At 46.3% G+C, this 24,121-nt stretch overlaps 1 protein-coding gene across 1 annotated transcript in view; it reads right to left on the bottom strand.

Annotated features, from left to right (window-relative positions):
* Positions 1-24,121, bottom strand: part of fbn2b (fibrillin 2b) — a 408,379-nt gene that overhangs the window by 303,400 nt on the left and 80,858 nt on the right. The window contains exon 8 of the mRNA XM_072482639.1: positions 8,491-8,616. Coding sequence (XP_072338740.1) covers positions 8,491-8,616 — 126 coding nt within the window. The remainder of the gene's footprint in view (positions 1-8,490; positions 8,617-24,121) is intronic.

Below are 24,121 nucleotides of genomic sequence, written 5' to 3'. Positions count from 1 at the left end.
AGCGAATGTGTCAATACGGCTTTTCCTTCTGATGTTCTCCTCCTGCTGCTCCTTACCAATTACTTCCGAAGACTTTGTACCATAGCTTTTTGTGGGGCTCTTCCTAATTTGTACTTTAATCGTCTTTTAATTCTTCCTGGCTCATTCTCCTGGGCTTTTAAATTAGCTTTTAGGTTTTAAGTCATTTACCTGACAGTTTACATATTAGATTTCCTGGTGCTGTCCATGTAATCAAAGAGAGCATGTGCAAAGTGCTCACCTTCCTGTGAGAAAACCTGACGATGAAAGATCTCCAACTGGAAAGATATCTCGCAGAAATATTCGAGAAATTCTAACACTGCCCAAAACTAAATGATACTGGATAAACTGGCCCAGAAATCCCGCACATTCTCTGGATGGGGTGGAAATGTGCATGGGGTGGAGTTTCCTCCACTGCTGGGCACTCATTCCCAAATCCTAGAGGTGGAGTTATTTGAATATTTCTGAATCGGATCCCGTCGCTCTGAAAGTGGGCACCGGGAGGCTCAAAATGGGCTGAGGATAATAAAAGAAAACATTGTTCTTTTTTAAAAGCTTCTCTCTGCCAGATTTGAAAACCAGAGGAATAATTTATCAAGAACTCGCTGACTCTGTACAACATGGAGATGAAATCCTGTTTTTAACACTTGCTTGAACCCACTGACATACAGACCAGAGGAAGCTGACTGAACGTTTATGTATTCAGCAAGAACACAATTAATAATAATCTTTTAATAATAATCTTTATTGTCACAAGTAGGTTTACATTTAACACTGCAATGAAGTTACTGTGAAAAGCCCCAAGTCACCACATTCCGGCGCCTGTTTGGGTACGCTGAGGGAGAATTCAGAATGTCCAATTCACCCAACAAGCACGTCTTTCGGGTCTTGTCAGAGGAAACCGGAGCACCCGGAGGGAACTCACGCACACACGGGCAGAATGTGCAGAATCCGCACAGACAGTGACCCAAGCCGGGAATCGAACCTGGAACCCTGGTGCTGTGAAGCAACTGTGCTATCACTGTGCTACCGTGCAATTAAAAGCCCAAGGCAACACAGGACATGGAGGTTCACTGCTGCCTGTGAAGAAATAATTATATTTATACAGCAACTTTCACATTCTCAGGCATCACAGCCAATCAGATACTTTTGAAAGTCAGTCACAGTTGTAATGTAGGGAAACAAATAGCGATGTGTTAAAAGACTGGGTCGGGGTTTTGGCAGCCGCCCCCGCAGCGGGATATTCCGCTCCTGCTGGCGGGAAGGGATGGAAAATTCAGTCCCAGGTAAGTTGCTTCAGTGACGTTAATTGAGGGATAAATATTGACCAGGAAATCTGGAAATTTCCCCCTTCACATCTTTATCTTTTACGTCCACCAGAGAGCAGGCAGGGCCTCAGCTTAATGTCACGTTCAAAAGACAGCAACTCAGAACAGTGCAGCACACCCTCAGTGCTTCACTGGACTTCCAGCTTAGGCTTCGGGCTGAAGTCTCTGGAGTAAGGCCCTTAACCATCTGATTTGGAGATAGAGAATGATACTGGCTGAGTTGGGGCTGACACCTCAGTGGCGCGGAGCAAGTCTATTGTAGCGAGAGGGCCTCAATCACCCAGCCTATTGAGAACACAATGGTTATTATCTGGCATCAGCTGTGACCTTTCTTACAGATGTAAATTCACACACAACAGCTCAAATGACAGGCCAACAACTACCAGGCCAGATTATAGCCTTAGAGAGATGGTAATTATTTTGTTATTCTGGCTGACTACAAATTTGAAACTTCTTTCATGTTGATTTGCTGAGCGAGGGAGTTGGTCACAACAGGAAGAGGTTTGGTTCATGTTGAAGTTCTATTTGATGGGGCAGTTGTTTTGTTTGGGCTGACATGTCAAGGACAGTAGTCCTTGTGAGCAGTGATGGAGGATTTTATCAATGAGCATGGACAGAACTTTCATCATGGGGTGAACAGGAAACTCCCAAAATCTACAAACACAAACAACTGGTCTTCTTACCTGGACAATGTTTTTAGCTGAGGAGAGTGATAGTTCAGTATCAGCCGCGTATATACAGAGGACAGTGATAACTCAGTATCAACCGTGTATACACAGAGGACAGTGATAGTTCAGTATCAGCCGCGTATATACAGAGGACAGCGATAGCTCAGTATCAACCGTGTATACACAGAGGACAGTGATAGCTCAGTATCAACCGTGTATATACAGAGGACAGTGATAGCTCAGTATCAACCGTGTATATACAGAGGACAGTGATAGCTCAGTATCAGCTGTGTATACACAGAGGCCAGTGATAGCTCAGTATCAACCGTGTATATACAGAGGACAGTGATAGCTCAGTATCAACCGTGTATACACAGAGGACAGTGATAGCTCAGTATCAACCGTGTATATACAGAGGACAATGATAGCTCAGTATCAGCCGTGTATACACAGAGGACAATGATAGCTCAGTATCAGCCGTGTGTACACAGAGGACAGTGATAGCTCAGTATCAGCCGTATATACACAGAGGACAGTGATAGCTCAGTATCAACCGTGTATATACAGAGGACAGTGATAGCTCAGTATCAACCGTGTATATACAGAGGACAGTGATAGCTCAGTATCAACCGTGTATACACAGAGGACAGTGATAGCTCAGTATCAGCTGTGTATACACAGAGGACAGTGATAGCTCAGTATCAGCCGTGTATACACAGAGGACAGTGATAGCTCAGTATCAACCGTGTATATACAGAGGACAGTGATAGTTCAGTATCAACTGTGTATATACAGAGGACAGTGATAGCTCAGTATCAACCGTGTATATACAGAGGACAGTGACAGCTCAGTATCAGCCGTGTATACACAGAGGACAGTGATAGCTCAGTATCAACCGTGTATATACAGAGGACAGTGATAGCTCAGTATCAACCGTGTATATACAGAGGACAGTGACAGCTCAGTATCAGCCGTGTATACACAGAGGACAATGGTAGCTCAGTATCAGACGTGTAGACACAGAGGACAGTGATAGCTCAGTATCAGCCATGTATACACAGAGGACAGTGATAGCTCAGTTTCAACCGTGTATACACAGAGGACAGTGATAGCTCAGTTTCAGCCGTGTATACACAGAGGACAGTGATAGCTCAGTTTCAGCCGTGTATACACAGAGGACAGTGATAGCTCAGTATCAACCGTGTGTACACAAGAGGACAGTGATAGCTCAGTATCAACCGTGTGTACACAAGAGGACAGTGATAGCTCAGTATCAGCTTTGTATACACAGAGGACAGTGATAACTCAGTATCAACCGTGTGTACACAAGAGGACAGTGATAGCTCAGTATCAACCGTGTGTACACAAGAGGACAGTGATAGCTCGGTATCAGCTTTGTATACACAGAGGACAATGATAGCTCAGTATCAGCCGTGTATACACAGAGGACAGTGATAACTCAGTATCCGCTTCAAGGTATCAAGGTAGCCGGGAGAGGGGTTACTTGTGCACGATCATACAATTATTCATCTGTTGTTTGTATATATATTTGACCCACAGTTAATGTTAATAAATCATTTCTAGCTTTATCTACAAGTGTTCTTGTAATATAAATCAGGTCATCCGACAAGCTCCATCTAGACTGAGGACTGTCGACAGGATATTTAAACTCAGCGATACCACCGTCAAGCTTGTGCCATCCTCCCGGAGACACTTTCTAGCTGCAATCTCAATTTGGGTTGGATTCACAGTTAAGGGCCAATGTGATCTGTTTAATCCTCTCAATAAGGAGAAAACTCAATATTTTGAAGTGTCCTCATTGAAATAACATTCTCTTGTTTCTAACTCATTTTGAGAGGTTACACCAGATTAAATCAAAAGTCTGGTTCATTGCGCGAGAGCTTCCTTCACGTTCACACTTGTCACTCCTGCTCCGGATGATCAATTCCCAATATTTGGAGAGGTGTGGCGATGGACGATTCACAATTCCCTCTACTCTCAGCTTCCCAATATCCTTCAGGTTATCTTTCCGGTTTCTGGGGCGTCATTCTCCGACCCCCTGCCGGGTCGGAGAATGGCCGTTGGCCGCCGTGAATCCCGCCCCCGCTCCCGCCGAAGTCTCCGGTACTGGAGATTGGGCAGGGGCGGGAATCGGGCCGCGCCGGTTGGCGGGACCCCCCGCTCAATTCTCCGGCCCGGATGGGCCGAAGTCCCAACCAGAAATTGCCTGTCCCGCCGGCGTAGATCAAAGCTGGTATTTACTGGCAGGACCAGGCGGCGTGGGCGGGCTCCGGGGTCCTGGGGGGGTCGCGGGGCGATCTGACCCCGGGGGGTGCCCCCACGGTGGCCTGACCCGCGATCGGGGCTCACCGATCCGCGGGCGGGCCTGTGCCGTGGGGGCACTCTTTCCCTTCCGCCTTCGCCACGGCCTCCACCATGGCGGAGGCGGAAGAGACTCTCCCCACTGCGCATGCGCGGGAAACTGTCGGCGCCCGCTGACGCTCCCGCGCATGCGCCGGGAAACTGTCGGCGCCCGCTGACGCTCCCGCGCATGCGCCGCATTTCCGCGCCAGCTGGCGGGGCATCAAACGCCATTTCCGCCAGCTGGCGGGGCAACAAATGCCATTTCCGCCAGCTGGTGGGGCGTAAATCCCTCCGCCGCCGGCCTAGCCCCTCAATGTTGGGGCTCGGCCCCCAAAGATGCGGAGTATTCCGCACCTTTGGGCCGGCGCGATGCCCGTCTGATCGGCGCCGTTTTTGGCGCCAGTCGGCGGACATCGCGCCGTTGGGGGAGAATTTCGCCCCTGATATCTGCATCATTTTGTCTTTGTTCAAAAATGTCTTCTTGGACTGGGACATCTGGTAACAAGTAACTGTTACAGCCCCCAAAGCATTATTTAGAAAAGCTTTTGTTCCGATTCATGAACTCTTGTGGTATTGCACATTTAAGCTGCCATAAGAATCTCCAAGGTTTCAAAGGATATTGTTGACTGATGGGTTACAGACACACACACACGGTTAGTTTATGGGAACAGTATTGATGTGTATAATTTGTGATAGACTGGCTCAGATGAAAGTACTGACACTCACCTTGTTCTGGCTTGTGAACAAAGAATGTAGTTCAGAGCGAAACTTCACACGGCATTCTGAGTCTAAGATAAATGTTGAAGTTGTGCAGCCCAACAGTCAATGGTCAGCTGCTCAGGACATTAATTCTCCCCCCACCCCCCCACCCCACCCCCAATTAACGTACTGTGTTGCCGGTCTCGCCAGGATGAGCGTCGAGAAGCTTGTGGCAATTCCCGCTCGCTACCACGCTTAGAAATCTTTCTGGAGGATTGCGGCCATACCTAGGGCCCTGTACCCGAGCAAGAGGCCATATTCAGGAAGCTGTACATGAGAAGAAACCAAATCTAGGACCCTGTACCCAGTAAGAGGCCAAGGTCAGGGCCCTGTACCTCAGTAAGAGACCAAATCTAAGGCCCTTTACCCCACAATAAAGCCATATCCAGAGCTCGTATCTGGCTTGAGGTCATATCCAGGCCCAGTATCTGGCAAGAGAGCATATCCACGGACTCTGTGGCCCAGCAAGTGGCCATATCCCAGGATCCATGGCACTATGGCAAGAGACCATAGTGAGGGAACCATGCATGAGATAAGCCAATGTTACTGGAACCATATCCCAGCAAGAGTTAATGCCCAAGGAACAGCAGACCAGTGAGTGATAGTGCCTTCAGATGATGGGAGAGATAGTACCTGTGTAATAATATCTGACATGAAAAAATCAGCAATCGCTCCAGCAGGATCTCCTCACTCCTGGAATCTGGGGCGGGATTCTCCGCTTCCTGACACCGATTTCGTAATCGACGATCGGGTGCAGAATCCTTTTTACGGTGGGTGCCTTTTTTTGCATGCTCCATACCCTTTGAAATGGCATCAGCGCGGCGCGCACCGCTGGGGTGGCCTCAGGACGTCACCTAAAGGCCCTCCCCCAATGCTCTGCCCCCGGTGGGCCGAGTTCCAGACCGCGCGGTTGATCATGTCTCAGCGGTCGGGAACCCAGCGTGGCGGCTGCGGACGTTGTCCAGTGTCGCCACATTCGGGCAGAACATAGAACATAGAACATTACAGCGCAGTACAGGCCCTTCGGCCCTCGATGTTGCGCCGACCTGTGAAACCACTCTAAAGCCCATCTACACTATTCCCTTATCGTCCATATGTCTATCCAATGACCATTTGAATGCCCTTAGCGTTGGCGAGTCCACTACTGTTGCAGGCAGGGCATTCCACGCCCTTACTACTCTCTGAGTAAAGAACCTACCTCTGACATCTGTCTTATATCTATCTCCCCTCAATTTAAAGCTATGTCCCCTCGTGCTAGACATCACCATCCGAAGAAAAAGGCTCTCACTGTCCACCCTATCCAATCCTCTGATCATCTTGTATGCCTCAATTAAGTCACCTCTTAACCTTCTTCTCTCTAACGAAAACAGCCTCAAGTCCCTCAGCCTTTCCTCATAAGATCTTCCCTCCATACCAGGCAACATTCTGGTAAATCTCTGCACCCTTTCCAATGCTTCCACATCCTTCCTATAATGTGGCGACCAGAATTGCACGCAATACTCCAAATGCGGCCGCACCAGAGTTTTGTACAGCTGCAACATGACCTCATGGCTCCGAAACTCAATCCCTCTACCAATAAAAGCTAACACACCGTATGCCTTCTTAACAACCCTCTCAACCTGGGTGGCAACTTTCAGGGATCTATGTACATCCCGTACCAGCCTCCCCGAACAGGCGCCGGAATGTGGCGACTAGGGGCTTTTCACAGTAACTTCATTGAAGCCTACTCGTGACAATAAGCCATTTTCATTTTCATTTCATTACATGGACACCGAGATCTCTCTGCTCATCCACACTGCCAAGAATCTTACCATTGGCCCAGTACTCTGTCTACCTGTTATTCCTTCCAAAATGAATCACCTCACACTTTTCTGCACTAAACTCCATTTGCCACCTCTCAGCCCAGCGCTGCAGCTTATCTATGTCCCTCTGTAACTTGTAACATCCTTCCGCATTGGTGCTGGCCGGGAGGGCTTCGGCGAGGGCTGGAAGGACTGGTGGGGGGTGGTGAGGGGGTACCCAGGGGGGCACTATTTAGCAGGTCGGGCCTGCACAACGCCAGCGCCATGTTCTGCAGCGTGACCACTGCACGTCATTGGCATGCGCATGCGCAGCCATGAACCCAGCAATTCTCCGGCCGTTTATTTTGTGGAGGCCGGGAATTTTACGTAGCGTGGCTGCTAGCCCCTCACCAGTCGGAGGATCGGTGCTGGGGCACCGCGATTTTTCCCGCGTAAAACGCCACAGATCCTCCGGACATAGCCCCAAAATCGGAGAATCCCGCCCCTGGTCTTTTACATTTGTTGTCACCTAGATTCTATTTCCCCTCCTGAATTCTTGATGTAGTGCTCTAGGGCTGCGAGTCTTCACTGATGGTGAAAGGAGGCAGGGTCAGTTGGATAATCTGCTCTGCACATAAACGGAGACTTTGATTTGGAAAGTGACTTTCACATAGTGCAACAAAGAGTGGTTTGTGTGGCGGAAAGAGAAAGAGTTACTCGAGTCCCTAACCACTCATATAACTGGTACCTTCTCAAAGCTAGGCTCAGCTCCAAACTCCCATTCCAACACTGGCAGAAATATTTGGAACAAACGCATTCCAGCCTTATCCAAACACAAACCTGCAAAGTATTTGATTTTTGGCTCACTTTGAAATAATCATGTTGGAACGTTTCGGACCTTTCATTGGCACAGAATGCTTCCTGAGCACTGTTAGCAACTACAGGCTGAATCACCAGGTTTAAATAGAGAACACACATTGATTCAAAGTCTTTAAACAATGCAGAACACTGAAGCCCTGGAGCCAGAAATTACCGAGTCAATGGGTTTATTTTTTGGTAAATTAACATTCCCAGATTAAGCAGAAATGGAGGATGCACAAACATTTGGAACACTGGGGCCAATGACTGGTTCCCTACAGTGACTGGCTCCTGACAGGATGGATCCCAACAGTCATTCATTTCTGACTCCCTCAGTGATTGGCTCCCTCAGTGATTGGTCCCCTACAGTGATTGATCCCCGACAGTGATTGGTCCCCGACAATGATTAGCTCCCTACAATGATTGGTCCCCTGCAGTGATTGGCCCCCTACATTGATTGGCTCCCTACATTGATTGACTTCCTACAGTGATTGGCTCCCTCAGTAATTGGCTCCCATAGTGATTGGTCCCTGACAGTGATTGGTCCCCTACAATGATTGGTCCCCCACAGTGATTGGTTCCCTACAGTGTTTGGTCTCTTACAGTGATTGGTCCCCTCCAGTCATTGGATCCATACGGTGATTGACTCCCGACAGTGATTGGCCCCCTACAATGACAGGCACTGCATTTTATTGAAGGATCTGTCAGTCTTACCAATACACCTGGAGCCGTCCAGGCTTGTGACGAAGTCGCGTGGACAGTTGCAGACGTAGCTACCAACCGTGTTTGAGCATTCGCCCCCATCGCAAACTCCAGAAATGGTGCTGCACTCATCAATATCTGGAACGTGGAAGACAGAAAAATCAAAATATGGACAGAGAGATGGAAAAGCATTGATGATAAGCCAAGGGTATTGAACATTCATTTAAAGACCTTGAATGTCACTGATCCATCTTAAAACACACTGACAACTGATGTGTATTTTGTTAAAGAAACTTTACAAAAATATAGAAATTCTGGGTGTTGGTGAAGTGCAAGTCAGTGGGGTGAAAGTTTAAACTTGTTATTCCGCATCAAGAGAAGGCAGAGCTTCAGCTGCGATATCAAAGATACAGTGATATGGCCAATTTCCCATGGGCCTATTGGTGTGCCTCCTAGTGAGCTATTTGTAATCTGTCAGGACATCATCAAATCATCAGCAAATGAGGGTGGCATGGTGGCGCAGTGGTTAGCACTGCTGCCCCACAGCGCCAAAGACCCAGTTCAACATTGGCCCTGGATCACTGTCCGCATAGAGTTTGAACATTCTCCCTTAGCTCTTCTATTTAGATCAGCAGTTATCAATTTTTTGCTTCCATTGCTTGCGATTGTCACACATAGATACACACTTTCACTCATTCTCATTCGCATGTAAACAATCACACACTCACATTTATCCATGACACCATGTCTCATACTCATCCAAGTCTCCCTATTCTCACCCTCACACCATCGTCGACAACGCAAACTGCCCTCACCCTCAATCCCTCTCACAGCCACATACTCACTCACTCACTCACTTCATTAAAAACAGAATAAAACAATAGAACACATGATACCCATTCACCAAATAAGGAATGTTCAAAGCAATAAAGCTGTACTGTTAGGTTGAGAGAAAGAAAACTCTGAAAAGGATCTTCAAACTTCATGTGAATTAAGCTGATCAACATTGTCTATGATGGATTCAAGGACACGAGGAGGAAATGGATACTGAACTTACAGAGTTGCAGATTAATTTCTCCTCAAAGACAGTCTGAGTTTTATCTGAAACACTCAGGAGCCCAGATGAGTGACGTTAAGTACATTTATGTCTAAAACACCAGTTTAGCAAGTGTGCACAATAATATGTGACAAACTCTGAGAGAGTCCACCATTTGTCTGATGGTAATAGACTGATTTTAGTTGAAGGAAAATTGACCGAGGACTGATTTTAGAATTTAGACCTGGTGGTTTACTGAAACCACCTGAGGCTTAAAATACTAATTTATATAGAATTGTCAATGTTAGTTTGTGGTATTCATGAAGGCTTGATCATGTGATATCTGACCACATGACATCTGCATTTATTTTGTACAGAACAATTCCCCACCTTAGCTTGTGGCACAGCTGCTGCATGAGATGTTCTGAAAACTGGGAGGGGGTTGCTAACCATGAACAGGTGAAGAGGGGAAAGTTTAAACTTTTATTCATCCAAGGGGTATGGACTTCGCTGGCTGGGCCAGCATTGATAGCCCATCCATAATTGCCCTTGAGAAGGTGGTGGTGAGCTGCCTTCGTGCTTACGGACTGAGAAAAAGGCCAAGGCTCCAGATTCAATGGGATTTTTAAAAGGCACCGTCTCTCTCCTTATCTCCTTGGATTTGGGGTTGTGTGTGAAAATCACAACTCTGAACTGGGAGCTTCAGTCAGAGTCCATCTGTATTTAGGCCTCGATTTTTCCTCCAGGTTAGGAGCGCGGAGTCGGGACATTTCCCAGCTTTGCCAGCCTAACCCAGGATGAAGTGCCGGAAGATGGGTTTTCCGTTCCTTGGGAGCGGGGATCTCTGCGAGTCGGGTGCAGAGGAGGGCTGGGTTACACCTTTCCTGGTGCACAACTCTTTGTCAAAGATTTCAAAAAGGCATTAAAACAAAGAAAAAAGCCTTCCACTCCTCATCCTTGACCCCTTTGCAACCCCTAAACACTCCCAATGCTCCATTAATGCTAACCCATGCCACATCGTGCTCTACTCAGCCCCATGATCCCTCATAGCCTCCATGCAAACCTTTGTCCCTCCACATATCCCCCTCCCCTGGCCCTCTATAGCCTCATGTGCCAACTTAAGTCAATCAATGTTCCCACCCACCACCCTTTGCCCTGACATCTATGATGCCAACTCACCCTGTATCCACCATGAACAAACTTCAGAAACCATGCTGAGATTAAATAAAGTTCTCAGTGTCCATTGCAAACTTTTTTTTCAAATACTCTCATTCATAACCTGCATTTGGGCAGCACGGTAGCATTGTGGATAGCACAATTGCTTCACAGCTCCAGGGTCCCAGGTTCTATTCCGGCTTGGGTCACTGTCTGTGCGGAGTCTGCACATCCTCCCCGTGTGTGCGTGGGTTTCCTCCGGGTGCTCCGGTTTCCTCCCACAGTCCAAAGATGTGCAGGTTAGGTGGATTGGCCATGCTAAATTGCCCTTAGTGTCCAAAATTGCCCTTAGTGTTGGGTGGGGTTACTGGGTTATGGGGATGGGGTGGAGATGTTGACCTTGGGTAAGGTGCTCTTTCCAAGAGCCGGTGCAGACTCGATGGGCCGAAAGGCCTCCTTCTGCACTGTAAATTCTATGATAAAAACTCATTCACTACATTTACATTCCTTCAACTACATGATCCCTAAGAAAAGTAAATATTTATTTGACGTGCTTAATCCAATATAGAAACAAGCAATGGAATTCATAGTTTCACTTCAGAGTCTATAACCAATTGGAGCTGTCAATCAAACTATGATATTGGAGGCATCCCACTGTGATATTGGAAGTTTGTTGGTTCTTCCAGTGAAAGTCCTTGATTTCCAACCTAGGTTCCTGATTAGCCCAGCAGTGGAAACAATCTTTCACTATTTACCCACAGCAATGTCCACAGTTTATTTTCGTTCACACACTCCAACATTGACTACTCCTTTGGGCATTGCTCCCACTCCCCTTGTTTCTGCTGTTTCTCCCATGATTAGATCATTTTGCACCTTGAGCCTGTTACACTATTATATCTTGACTGTTCCTATATCTAGTGTACTTTACTTCCATTTGTTTCCTATCCCTTGGAACCTTACAGAGAAAAAAATCGAACAACTTCTGCCTTGAAAATTTGAATTGACTCAGTATTCTAATACTTGTTTGCGAAGATAGTTCTAGATTTCCACCATCCTTAGTGTGAGAAAGTGTTTCCTGAATTCACTCCTTAATGATCTTGCTCTAATTTTAAGATTTGGCCCCCTTTTTCTGTGTTCCTTACCTCAGAAGATTGTTCCGCAGTATCCACTGTATCGAATCCTTTAATGATTTTGAACACCTTGATTTGATCACAGCTCAACCAACTAAGCTAAATGGAATGCAAGCCAAGGTAATGAAATCAAAAATTAACCCTTTTAGGCCTGGTATCATTCTGGTGAATCTGCTAGGTACCTCTCAGGGCGCAAGGTTAGGTGCTCAAAACTAAACACAATACTCCAGATGAGGTCTGCACAACCTCTGTATTTTTTTTTTTAACAATCAAGTCAAGTTGACTGCTGAGGAAAGACTGAGCTCTCCCATGACAATCATTCACCCTCCTAAGCAGGTTTGGTTCTAAAGATATGCGCTGGGTTTGTGATGATGCAACGATCCCAGCAGTGTTCTTCATGCCTGCAGTGTTTGGCAATGCGCATATGTTTTAAATATCACTCAAAGCTCAAGAGAGCAGATGTCAGTCAACCCGCTCCAGTTCTAAATGACGGACATTTGATATAATTTGTAGAATTACACAGGTTTTCCCTAAAGCGATGTGTTTTTAATCACCCCCTCAAACTTTCACAAACAAACGTTTTCAATCAGAGCTTTCAAAATATCCAGTTCTGAGCAGCCTGGCATGCCCGATACATTTGTTCTTGCTTTTGACGTAATTCTTGGCCAGATGCCAAAAAAAATGTACTATTTTTTCCACCCTGGTCATTTAGCTAAATTGGAACTGATTTCAATCATCTCTTTGCTTCTTTGCCAGAGCCTGGTCCACACAGATATCAGCTCCAGTCAAAGCCAATACAAATGTTATCGCATCCCACATATTGTCCACTTATAGAACTGACTCGGTGTGTGTCCCCTTTTCTCTTCACACCCCGCTGCCCACAATTGCCCCGGGTCTTTAAAGTTGCTGGAAACTCTCAGCACGTTGGATCCTCTCGAACCATTTGTTGCTATTACTACTTCTCGCTCAAGCTCTTGTTTTCACATGTTAAGCTGCTATTAGTCGTTCGCCTAAGTGGTTCCATTCAACACTTCATTGCTCGGTATGCACTAATCCTGCCATGATGAGCTAAACTGAGATTCCTACATGCAGCTTCTTTAAGTGCGCTAGGTGTGACAATCAAAGTATAGATTTTGCTATTCCTTTACATTTTCAGGAACCTCACTAGCAACCGAGTAGATTAGTCTCCTCTCCCACAACTGCTTTTGGCTCACCAATTACCAAGGTAATTGTTACTTATTGTCATGGAAACCAAATGATAAGAGAGAACAAATATATATGTATAATATATATGTGCATGTCCCAACACCACATCCAATAAATTACTTTTAAGCGCAGTCACAGTTATATAGGAAAAGAAGACAGCCAAACTCAGCAAGTTCTCTCAAACGATAAATGAAATAAATGAAGGCTTCAATGCATTTGGTGGTGTTTCATGAGGGAGGAATGTAGGCTTGGACATCAGGAGAACTCATACTCTTCTTCAAATAGTGCCAGAGAATTTTCAACACCAATCCAGACAGACAGACTTGGTCTGGATTAGCTGCCGAAGATCTGATGGAGGGTTGAACCCACTACCGTCTGACTCAGTGTGAAGACGATATCAACTGAACCAAAGTCACACGTAAGAATAACTGTAGGTGTGGGCCATACTCATGACTGTGGATAAAACTGTTCTGGAAACAGCTGAGACTACGAAACTGGGTATTCAGTTGTGTCAGAGGTGACACTGCAACAGTTCCCTTCACATCTTGGCCATTTACCCACTTCCCCGTTCCAAGGTAAAAGGGAAGGGGACAGAAAACATTCACATTCATAGAATCCCTACAGTGCAGAAGGAGGCCATTCAGCCCATCGAGTCTCCACCAATCCTCTGAAATAGCACCCTACCTAGGCCCACGCCCCTGCCCTATCCCCGTAACACCAACTAACCTGCACCCCCGCCCTCACCCTGTACCCCAACTAACAGACAATTTATCATGGCCAATCCACCTAACCTGCACATCTTTGGACTGTGGGAGGAAACTGGAGCACCCGGAGGAAACCTACGCAGACATGGGGAGAATGTGCAAACTCGACAGTCACCAAAGGTCAGATTCAAACCCGGGTCCTTGGCGCTGTGAGGCAGCAGTGCTAACCACTGTGCCACCATGGACATTGTACAGTCAAAAACATGCTCAGTGCTTTACAACCAATGGCTGTTATGGCGGTTTTAACATAGGTAAATTGTGGAGATAAGACTAATATTAAACATGCTGAAGGTCTGGAAACTACATCATTGTCTTAGTTACTAGATCAGATCACTCTGAACCCAAATTGGATAGCCTTCTCAATGGTTGTGACGAGATAATCCAGGACTGGAAGTAACATAGTCTCAGGGTAAGGTGTCGACCAGTTAAGATTGTGATATGGTGTTGTGAACATTTTGAAGGCTGTGGATACTCAGTTGCTGAATATATTCAAGACTGAGATCGTTAGATTTTTGGCTAACTAAACGAATATGTAGGACATGGAGATAGCGGGTGGGAGAGTGGAGTTGAAGTTAAAGTTCAGCTATGACCTTATTGAATGACAAATCAGGTTCGATGGGCCTTGTAGCCAACTCCTGCTCCTGTTTCCTACCTTCACCTGAATCCAAAGTATCTACAAATTTACTCATGAGAATTAGGACTTAGCCAGATACTCGATGACACATTAGAACTCCAGCAGCATTCTCTTAAAACATTGTTTATGCCCCAGAGAACTAAACTCATTTCATCAGAAAAGCAGGAACAACAGGTTAGCTATAATCAGCCAGTCCCAAATAGACATTTGCCTCTGTTGCTTTCTCTCGGATGCACACACACTCTCTGATCAGAATTTTCCGACCGTTCATGCTGGAGGGAACCTCCGGCCCCGCTGATGGTGCACCTCTGCCACGGGTTACCTGGCAGCGAGGGTGCATTCAATGGGAAACCCCGTTGACAATGGTGGGACCAAAAGATCCCACCACTGGCCAATGGCTGGCCGCCTTCGCCACCACAAAATACACGGCGGGTTGTGAGGAAAGCTCCGCCCTCAATGTCTCGCTCACATGCACAGATACTTAAAATCTCTGCTTCTTATAAAGTGGGTCTCCAGTCTGACTCTCCCTTCCACATCCTGGGCCACCATCCAGTGTCCTGCCTGCTGCCATATATTCTGGATCACTGCTTTCCTTCCTCTCTCCCCATTTCCGAACTCCCCCAAAATTCTGCATCTTTAAGATTGTTATCCTCCGTACACCTCAGACTATTTCCACCACCCTCACCCTCAACCCTGTCTAATTTTCATTCTTTACACTAACTGCCTGGCTCCAATTCTCATGTACTCAAGTTTAGTTTGGTCTTTCCTCATCTCCATCTACTACATTTTCTAATCTTCATCTCCAAAATTTCTCCTCTTATCCCCACCGCCTTGATTTTCACATTCTTCCCCCTCCCTCGCACCCACATTCCCCAACCTACTTCGATGGTCTGTCATTCTCCATCTCTGATATATTTCTAGTTCTGGAGTAGGTGACAGTTCATTCTCCCCATTGAGCTCACAAAAACTATTTCCAAAGGGTTGGCAGACACACTGTGTGCCATTGTATACACATTTAGAACCATATCTTAAATGCGAATTAACCTTCCCAACTGTGTATGTGGATGTTGGAGATAGTAATTAAATATCAACACTTGGAAGGTTTCACTGCACTACCAGCTCCATCTGGACAAATATTTGGCTTTCCTCTCCTGCCTCCTCTCAGAAGGCAATGACTACTGTTGAGGTACATGTCATAGCCCACTGCACAGGACCTTCAGGGCGGGGATGATCGTCTTCTCTGTGTCCCTAGTGGGGTACGAGCTCTATCGTTAAGGGGGCTGGGTAGGCTCTACCCATATTGCATATAAGGTCAGCCAGTTCGGCACCGACCATTAAGACCTTGTTGGGATCTACCGGGAGCTGTGTTTATAGCCTTGTAACTAAACCTATATTTCTTTAAGCCAACTCCGTGTAGAGTGGCACGGTGGTTAGCACTGCTGCTTCATGGCGCCGAGAATCTGGGTTCGATCCTGGACCCAGGTTACTGACTGCGTGGTGTTTGCACATTCTCCCCGTGTCTATGTGGGTCTCACCCCTGTCATAATATACACCAGTATATCATGGTGCAGACACACACACTGATGGACACACAGCAAGACCAATCAACGCACACAGTACCGCAGCCAATCACCAGTTAGAGCACACTCACTATAAAGACAGAGGGCATCAGTTTTCCCGCTCATTCGGGATGCAGCCTCTCGGAAGGACGGAGCTTACAGCTTACAACACAGATCTTCTCCATGTGCTGAGTGCATAGACTGGTTAGGACAGGCATAGGTCTTTAGTTTAATCTAACATCGTGTTAACCCACAGTGAAAGTATGTTCAACAGTTTCTAGCTTAATAAAATAGTGTTGTACTATTACAAGTGTTGGTAGCCTGTCTATGTTACTGCTAAGGTAAATGCAGTCTCCACAGATCCAGAGTACCCAACACATCAATCCCCACAACACAGGTGTGCAGGGTGTAGTGATATCATGGCTGTGCTGTAATTCATCAACTGACCACTAGGAGTCTCACTAGTATACCGGTGCATGTTAAAGTCAGCTGACCTCTCAGACTGGCTAGAGGAAGTCAAAGAGAGGGCTGCCTGTGCATGATTTTACTGTTATTTCATCTGTTCTCTTGTATATAGTTTACCCACAGTTAATGTTAATAAATCGTTTATAGCTTTAACTACAAGTGTTCTTGTAATAAATCAGACCACCGACAAAAACATTACACAGGGTCGGTGGATTGGACACACTAAATTGCCCCTTAATTAGAAAAAAAAAATTGGGTACTCTAAATTTGAAAAAAAAAGACAACTCAGTGTGGTCTCTCTGTGACTCATAAAAGTATGGTATTTGCATTACATGTTCTTCAGCTCATAAGTCTTACTGGGTACAGTCACCTGAGCACCAACTCTTGCCAGATATGGTTCCCTGAGTGTTGACCCTTGCTTGGTTATAGTTCCCTGGGTGTTGATGCTGGTCAGAGTACCATTCCCTGTATTGCACGGGATGTGGTTATGGCCTGGATTCTCGTCTCTCCATCATGGGAAAAATGGAGGACAAGCCCGGAAATTGCAAGTACAGTGTATGTAAGGGCGGCACGGTAACACAGTGGTTGGCACTGTTGCTTCACAGCGCAAGGGTCCCAGGTTCGATTCCTGGCATGAGTCAATGTCTTTGCGGAGTCTGCATGTTCTCCCCGTGTCTGCGTGGGTTTCCTCTGGGTGCTCCTGTTTCCTCCCACAAGTCCCGAAAGACGTGCTTTTTAGGTGAATTGGATGTTCTGAATTCTCCCTCAGTGTATGCAAATAGGCGCCAGAGTGTGGCGACTAGGAGGTTTTCACAGTAACTTCATTGCTGTGTTAATGTATGCCTACTTGTGACAATAATAAAGATTATTATGTTGGGCGGCATGGTAGCACAATGGTTAGCATTGTTGCTTCACAGCGTTAGAATCCCAGCTCGGGCAGCACAGTAGTTAGCACAGCTGCCTCACAGCGCCGAGGTCCCAGGTTCAATCCTGGCTCTGGGTCACTTTCCGTGTGGAGTTTTGCACATTCTCCTCGTGGTTGCGTGGGTTTCGCCCCCACAATCCCCAAAAATGTGCAGGTTAGGTGGCTTGGCCACGCTAAATTGCCCTTAATTGGAAAAAATTAATTGGGTACTCTAAATTTATTTTAAAAAAGGATCCCAGATTCGATTCCCGGCTTGGGTCACTGTCTGTGCGGAGTTTGCACGTTCTCCTCATGTCTGCGTGGGTTTCCTCCCACAAGTCCCAAAATACGTGCTGTTAGGTGAATTGGACATTCTGAATTCTCCCTCAGTGTACCCGAACAGGCGACTAGGAGACGAGGGGATTTTTACAGTTCCCTCATTGCAGTGTTAATGTTAGCCTACTTGTGACACCAATAAAGGTTATTATTATGTCTATTCATTGCACTATTGCAGTTTATGTTCTTTAATTGCTTTACTCCCACTTCTCCAAACAGTCATTTCTGCATCACCCTCTGTGTTATCATGTTACCATCTGGTGCCTTATGTTTTCAGTGAAGATAATAACAGAATCTAGAACAAGTGTTCCTTTGAAAATGAAAACTGCTGGAAACTCTCAGCAGGTCAGGCAGCATCCATGGAGGGAGAGAGAGAGGCAGAATGGAATTCTGTCACCACAGAGCGGCTGGCAGGTCAATAAAGTTGGGCAGGTGGGAAAGTATTGTCAGAGGGCACGTGAGCACTGTATCTAAAATGAAGGCAGCACTCACTGGGAAGGCATCAGACACAGCAGATATTGAAGAGGAGACCTGACAAGTTTTGCGCTCATAGGTTTGTACCATTTCGAGGATGGGTGGCGCCCAGGTTTAGCGATGTATCCTTGGAGGTGCCCACCCCCCATGATTCTCTGCCCCCTCTGAGGTGTTACAGCCCTGCTCCCATTGGCTGCTCCTCCTCACATCATCACAACTACCAGGGTGGCTGTGGGACATTCACGATCAAACAGATGTGGTAGAAACTGAAGTCAAACCTATAAACAGCTTTGAATAAACCTTTAGAAATAGTGGGCTGACTTTTCCTCTGAGGAAATTGGCCAGAGCGACAATGGCAGAAAACGGGGCTAAATTTGATGGTGAGGTCTACCGCTAACTTTCTGCTCGGTCTTTAATAATCAGAGCACCCCCATCCTCCCATTCGCCAGGAATGTTGCTTGCCTGCCTTGCTGCATGTGAGTGACTGTGAGCCAGCGGGGCTGGATTCCCAATAGATTTTTGTGTTATCCGTTCCTGGCTTCCCACATTTGCTGGGAGAATCCTCGGGGTAGAATAACAGATGCCCTGCATTCCTCATTCATAAAATGAAGAATGCTGCACAGGCCCCTCCAGGTAGTGGCCCGTCGTGCTGCCATCTGCTGGCAGTTGCTGTGGTTGGCATAGCATTGCACAAATAAGCTTCTCCCCCCCACACCGCCACCTCAGTGACTCGTAAAACCCAATGGGAAGTGCTCATCCTGTCACATGAAGCCTGCTGCTGGCCTGACGTTGAAGAGGTTAAACACGCGCTCTCATGGCATCTTTCAAATTTTTGTTTCCAAAGGAAAGAGAAATTAGGGGGGGGGCGATTCTCCAAAATGGAGACCAAGTGTTTGCGCCGTCGTGAACGCCGTCGCGTTTCACGATGGCGCGAAACGGGCCTGGGTACGACCGATTCTGTCCCCCATAGGGGGCCAGCACAATGCTGGAGCAGTTCACGCTGCACCAGCCTCCCTTCCCAGTGCCAAATGGGCGTCGCGCCAATCCGCACATGCGCAGTTGGGCCGCGCCAACCTGCGTATGCGCGGGGGACTTCTTCAGCGCGCCGGCCCCGACTCAACGTGGCGTCGGTATTCAGGGGCCGGCCGCGCAATAATGTAGGCCCGGGGGGGGGGGGGGGGGGGGGGGCGGCCGGCCTGCCGATTGGTGGGTCCCATCGGAGAGTACCCCCGGTCAAGGATCGTTTTTCCCCGCCCCAAAGGCTGCCCCCCCGACCCTTCGCACAGAGTTCCCGCCGGCAGCAACCAGGGTGAACGGCGCCGGCGGGACTCTGTCGTATCTACGCGGCCGCTCGGCCCATCTGGGCTGGAGAATCGTCAACCCCGCCGATTCCAGCTCCCCGCGGCCGGCGCCGCGTCAAACGCGCCGGTGCAAATGGCGCCGATTCTCTGCACCTCGGAGAATTGTGCGCCGGCGTCGGGGCGCGGTTGCGGCGATTCTCCGGCCCGGCGCGGGGCACGGAGAATCGCCCCCTAAAAGTTTTGCGTTGCTCAGTCACCACCCTTATGTCTCCTCCTCAGCAAAGAAATTATCCAACTGCACTCAATAAGCTGAGCAATTTGGATAAATGGCTGGTGACAGAACTTTGGCCAATTATCAGCAATCCAGTCTGTGTAATTATCATTCTAAATTAGAAAGAAATATGTCATGTAATTATTATCAGACTGGAAGTGGCTGGAACCCAAATTAATATGTAAAATGTCTAGTCACTTTTAGCAACTATTTTTATCTTTGAACCTTTAGTGATCAGGTCCCAGGCTTAAGGCAGTAATGACCACCCACTGCCAAGGATCCTACATCAAATGGTGAGGCTCTTGTGCAGTTGGCACGTCAATTCTGATAGTTCAATCATGTATTTACACTCCATTTGTGTGCATTTCTGTCTCTATGTATATGCAGTGTGCAACTGCTGCTGAATCCCTCATCTATGCCTTTCCTACCTCTAGACTTGAGGATCCCATTGCTTCCCTTGTCTGCCTTCACAAGTTTTTTCCTCCGCAAACTTGAGGTCATCCAAAATTCTGCTGCCAATGTCCAAACTCACTCCATGTCCTGTTCACCCATCACCCCATATCCTGCTGACCTGCACCAACTGCATCTTGATTTTAAAGTCCTCATCTTGGTTTTGTGTTCTGGCTTCGGTGTGGGCAACACATGCTGTGAGAACTAGGCTGAAATTCTTGGGTGGATTTTACTGCCCTCGCCCTCCCATCCCACAATGGTGTGTTTGAAGGTGGGGTTCACGTAAAATAAAGCAGGTGACCAGCCCACCACATTTCTGCCCACCTGTTACCTATCCCCCATATTACAGGAGCAGGAAAGGCATCAGTCAGCCCACCACCCTTGGCTCATTAAAGTTCTTAAGTGGCCAATAAATGGAAGGAATTAATTTCATTTCAGCTGCAATAATATGTGACTGGAGAATGCGGCTGGGATGTGGCCTGCCTGACTGGGGGTTTCACTGCATTCGATAAAGGTGGAGAGGAAGGGGGGCTCCCCCAAGAAGGTGTTTCCTCCCCTACCCTCTAAAACCCAGTTCCCTATTCCCTGCCTGACCAAAATGCCCAGACTTATAATAAAGTTTGTTATCCGTGATCTCCCTTCCTGGGGACTGCATGTAGTCCCAGCCACAGCCACTCACTGCTTCAGGCACTGCTGGGACTACAGAGCAGCTGGCCAAACAGAGTGACTGGCAGGTGTCGAGGGTGGGACTTCCACTTCATTAAGTCCATCCCATAGTCTATTGCTGCAGTGCGGCAGACAGATTGAAAGTTGGCGGGTTGTCTAGTCTTGGGTTGCCGAAGGGTGGGATCAGGCAGGAGGAGAACTAATCCCATGCTAGCTTGCAAACATTTGTCCTCTAACATTGATCGGCTATATCATGCCGGGATTTTTAAAAGTGCCGTTCCTTTTAAACCGAGGTATGTTGTCAAGTAATTTTATCCACGACAAATCAAAAGTCAAAAAAATGTAATTCCAGTCAGACTTGAGTCCAAGTCACTGGAATCACCAACACTAGGCAGCAGTGACACACCTCTCTTGTAAAGGGGAACCATTTAGCTTAATAACTACACTATTAGGGAATTTGCTCAAGATTAATCAAGGAGAAGTGCCACTGCTAAGGCTGCATTAAGATACTGCACCTTACATGGAGCTAGCAGCTTGCTCCAAACTGAGAATCCATGGAAAATGTGGATTGTTCTGATTCCTGATACAGGTTCTATCACAATTCTGTACAGTAAGACATTGAAAATGCAGCACTAAATAAATCACAATATGCTTAGAAAAATATCAATCTTAGTATGTTTCTGTGGTTTAGGTTAGTAACATTTTAATTGAATTTGTGATGCCTTCCCTGAATTGTTGTTTCTCTTCCCACATCGTGTGGTACAGGGGTGCTACCCACTATACAAAAAATCCTCCTTCTTCTCCTAGCATATCTAGTTCAATCAGAAATGTCCAAAATCAATCTCCCCAAACACACTTACAATATCAAACACAGTGAGTCGGATAATTCTGTACTGGATTTGAGCATGATTGGAAGTGAACTTGCTAGATGGAGCTTCTATCCAAACACTGCCATATTCAAATTGTCGCCATATCTTGGCCAAGTCTATGTTAATACAGTTCTGAGGAAGAGTAAAGTGTTCAGTTAGCTTCCCTATGTTTAACTGACACCAATGGAAAGGAAGTGAGTAGCTGCTGAGTCTTTTCTTTTATTAGTATTGATGTGGAGATGCCGGCATTGGACTGGGGTGGGCACAGTAAGAAGTCTTACAACACCAGGTTAAAGTCCAACAGGTTTATTTGGAATCACTAGCTTTCAGAGCGTAGCTCCTTCACCAGTATTCATTAGGTTTCTAATTATTTGTAAAAGTTTCTTAATAGTAGTAACATTTATTAATATTGGTGAAGGTTTATTAATAGTAGTGAGTTTTAATAGCAATAATAACGTTTATTAGCAGCAGTAAGGTTCATTGACTAATAGGTAGAGGAATGGCTCCAACCTCTCAAGAAGTGGTTCCCAACCTTTTCAGTAACACAACACACTTCAATGAGACAAATAATTCCACGACAGTTGAATCAATTGCTCATAAACACGTCACATTTACTTACATTTACGGTCTTATTAGAGCAGTGGTTTTCGACCGGTGTGCACCAAATGCTGTGGGAATGTTTTGGTGTGTGCAGTATTTGAATGTCTGTGTTGATCTGGACCTAATCAGGGTCAAAAGACTGCACCTTAAAGAGAACCATGATTGAATTCTATGTAGGGATGACTTGTTCACGCTATTTGGGAAGGTTTAACTTAACTTGGCAGGAGTGTGCAAACTAGGAGGTAATATCAGTGAGGAACACCAAGTACCCAGGATACTGGGAGAGTAGGAAATAGTAAGTTAGTGGGTGGTTTCAGAATAAGGGGGGAAGTAATAAACATCTAAATCAGGGTTACTGCGCATGTATGTGAATGCATAGTGCGGTAAATAAGATTGGTGAGTTAGAGGTGCAATTGCCAAGCGGAAATATGATGCTGTGGCTATAACCGAAACCTGACTCAATGCAGGGCAGGACAGGGTATTAAATATTCCTGGATACAAGGTGTTCAGGGTATATAGGAAAGGAAGAAAATGGGGAGGGGGTGGCAGTATTGATTAAGGAGAATATTGCAGTACTGGAGAGAGAGAATGTCCCAGAGGGATCAAGGACAACATCTATTTGGCTAGAGTAAAGGAAGAAGGAAGGTACACTTACATTGCTTGATGTAGACCACTGACTAATGGGAAAGATGTAGAGGAACAAATTTACAAGGAAATTACAGAGGGATGCAAGAAATATAGAGCAGCTATAATGAGGGAACTTTAATCATCCAAATATAGACATGAATGGTAGTAGTAAAAATCAGAGAGAGGCAAGAATCTCTGTGATGTTTTCAGTAATGTTTTCCACAACAGTATGTTTGTGGATCACTGAGGCAGGAGACATTGCTAGATCATGTTCTTGGGAATGATCAAGTGTCAGTAAAAGAACATTTAAGGGACAGCGATCATTGTATCATAAGGTTTAGACTGGCCATGGATTGAGACAAAGAACATTCCAGAGTAAGAATAATTGGAGGACGGCAATCTTCAATGGGATAGGAATTGATCTGGGCCAGATAAATTGGAATCAAAGGTTGGCCGGAAAAGCGGTAATAGAACAATGGGCTTCCTTTAAAGAAAAGACAGATTTGGCGCAGTCAATGTTTACTCCCAAAAAGGAAAAGGTAGGTGTAAAGATACACTTTCACAGACTTCATTAGTGAACACAATAATGATTTATTAACAAGAAATGTACAGCTGCCGCATGGCTGTAGCTGGCTCCCAAAATGTCTCTTTGCCCAAGAAGACTCCAGCCCCTGTGGTGTTTCCATACTCTTATGAGTCCCTATTGGTCACACAGACTAGGTTGCCCTGAAAAGGATAATCAACGCATCCCTCTCCCTTTAACTCCGTTATACCTTCTTCCATAATTTGGTCACTCCGTCCTAAATAATAACTAAACATTATGTATATGAGTTGGACGATTATAAATCAAGTCTTCAAGAGGTCTTCTGTTTCTTGTTGAGCGACGTATTCTATAGCCTGAGATGCTCCCACAGGATTGATGTTAACAGGAATTGCAATAAGGGTACCTCTTCTGGCACAGGCGATTCATCACTATTTCGTTCCACAGAGACATCAGTTATGCCCATAACAGGTCGATTTGGTACTTCGGAACTTGCAGGTTCGAAAATATTTCTTTTTTAAAAATAAATTTAGAGTACCCAATTAATTTTTCAAATTAAGGGGCAATTTAGCTTGGCCAATCTACACATCTTTTGGGTTGTTGGGGCGAAAGCCACGCAAAACACGAGGAGAATGTGCAAACTCCACATGGACAG

Source organism: Scyliorhinus torazame, chromosome 18, assembly GCF_047496885.1.
Source record: "Scyliorhinus torazame isolate Kashiwa2021f chromosome 18, sScyTor2.1, whole genome shotgun sequence".
NCBI classification, from domain to species: domain Eukaryota; kingdom Metazoa; phylum Chordata; class Chondrichthyes; order Carcharhiniformes; family Scyliorhinidae; genus Scyliorhinus; species Scyliorhinus torazame.
The sequence above is the reverse complement of the archived record's forward strand: the minus strand, read 5'-3'. Positions and strand labels throughout refer to the sequence as shown.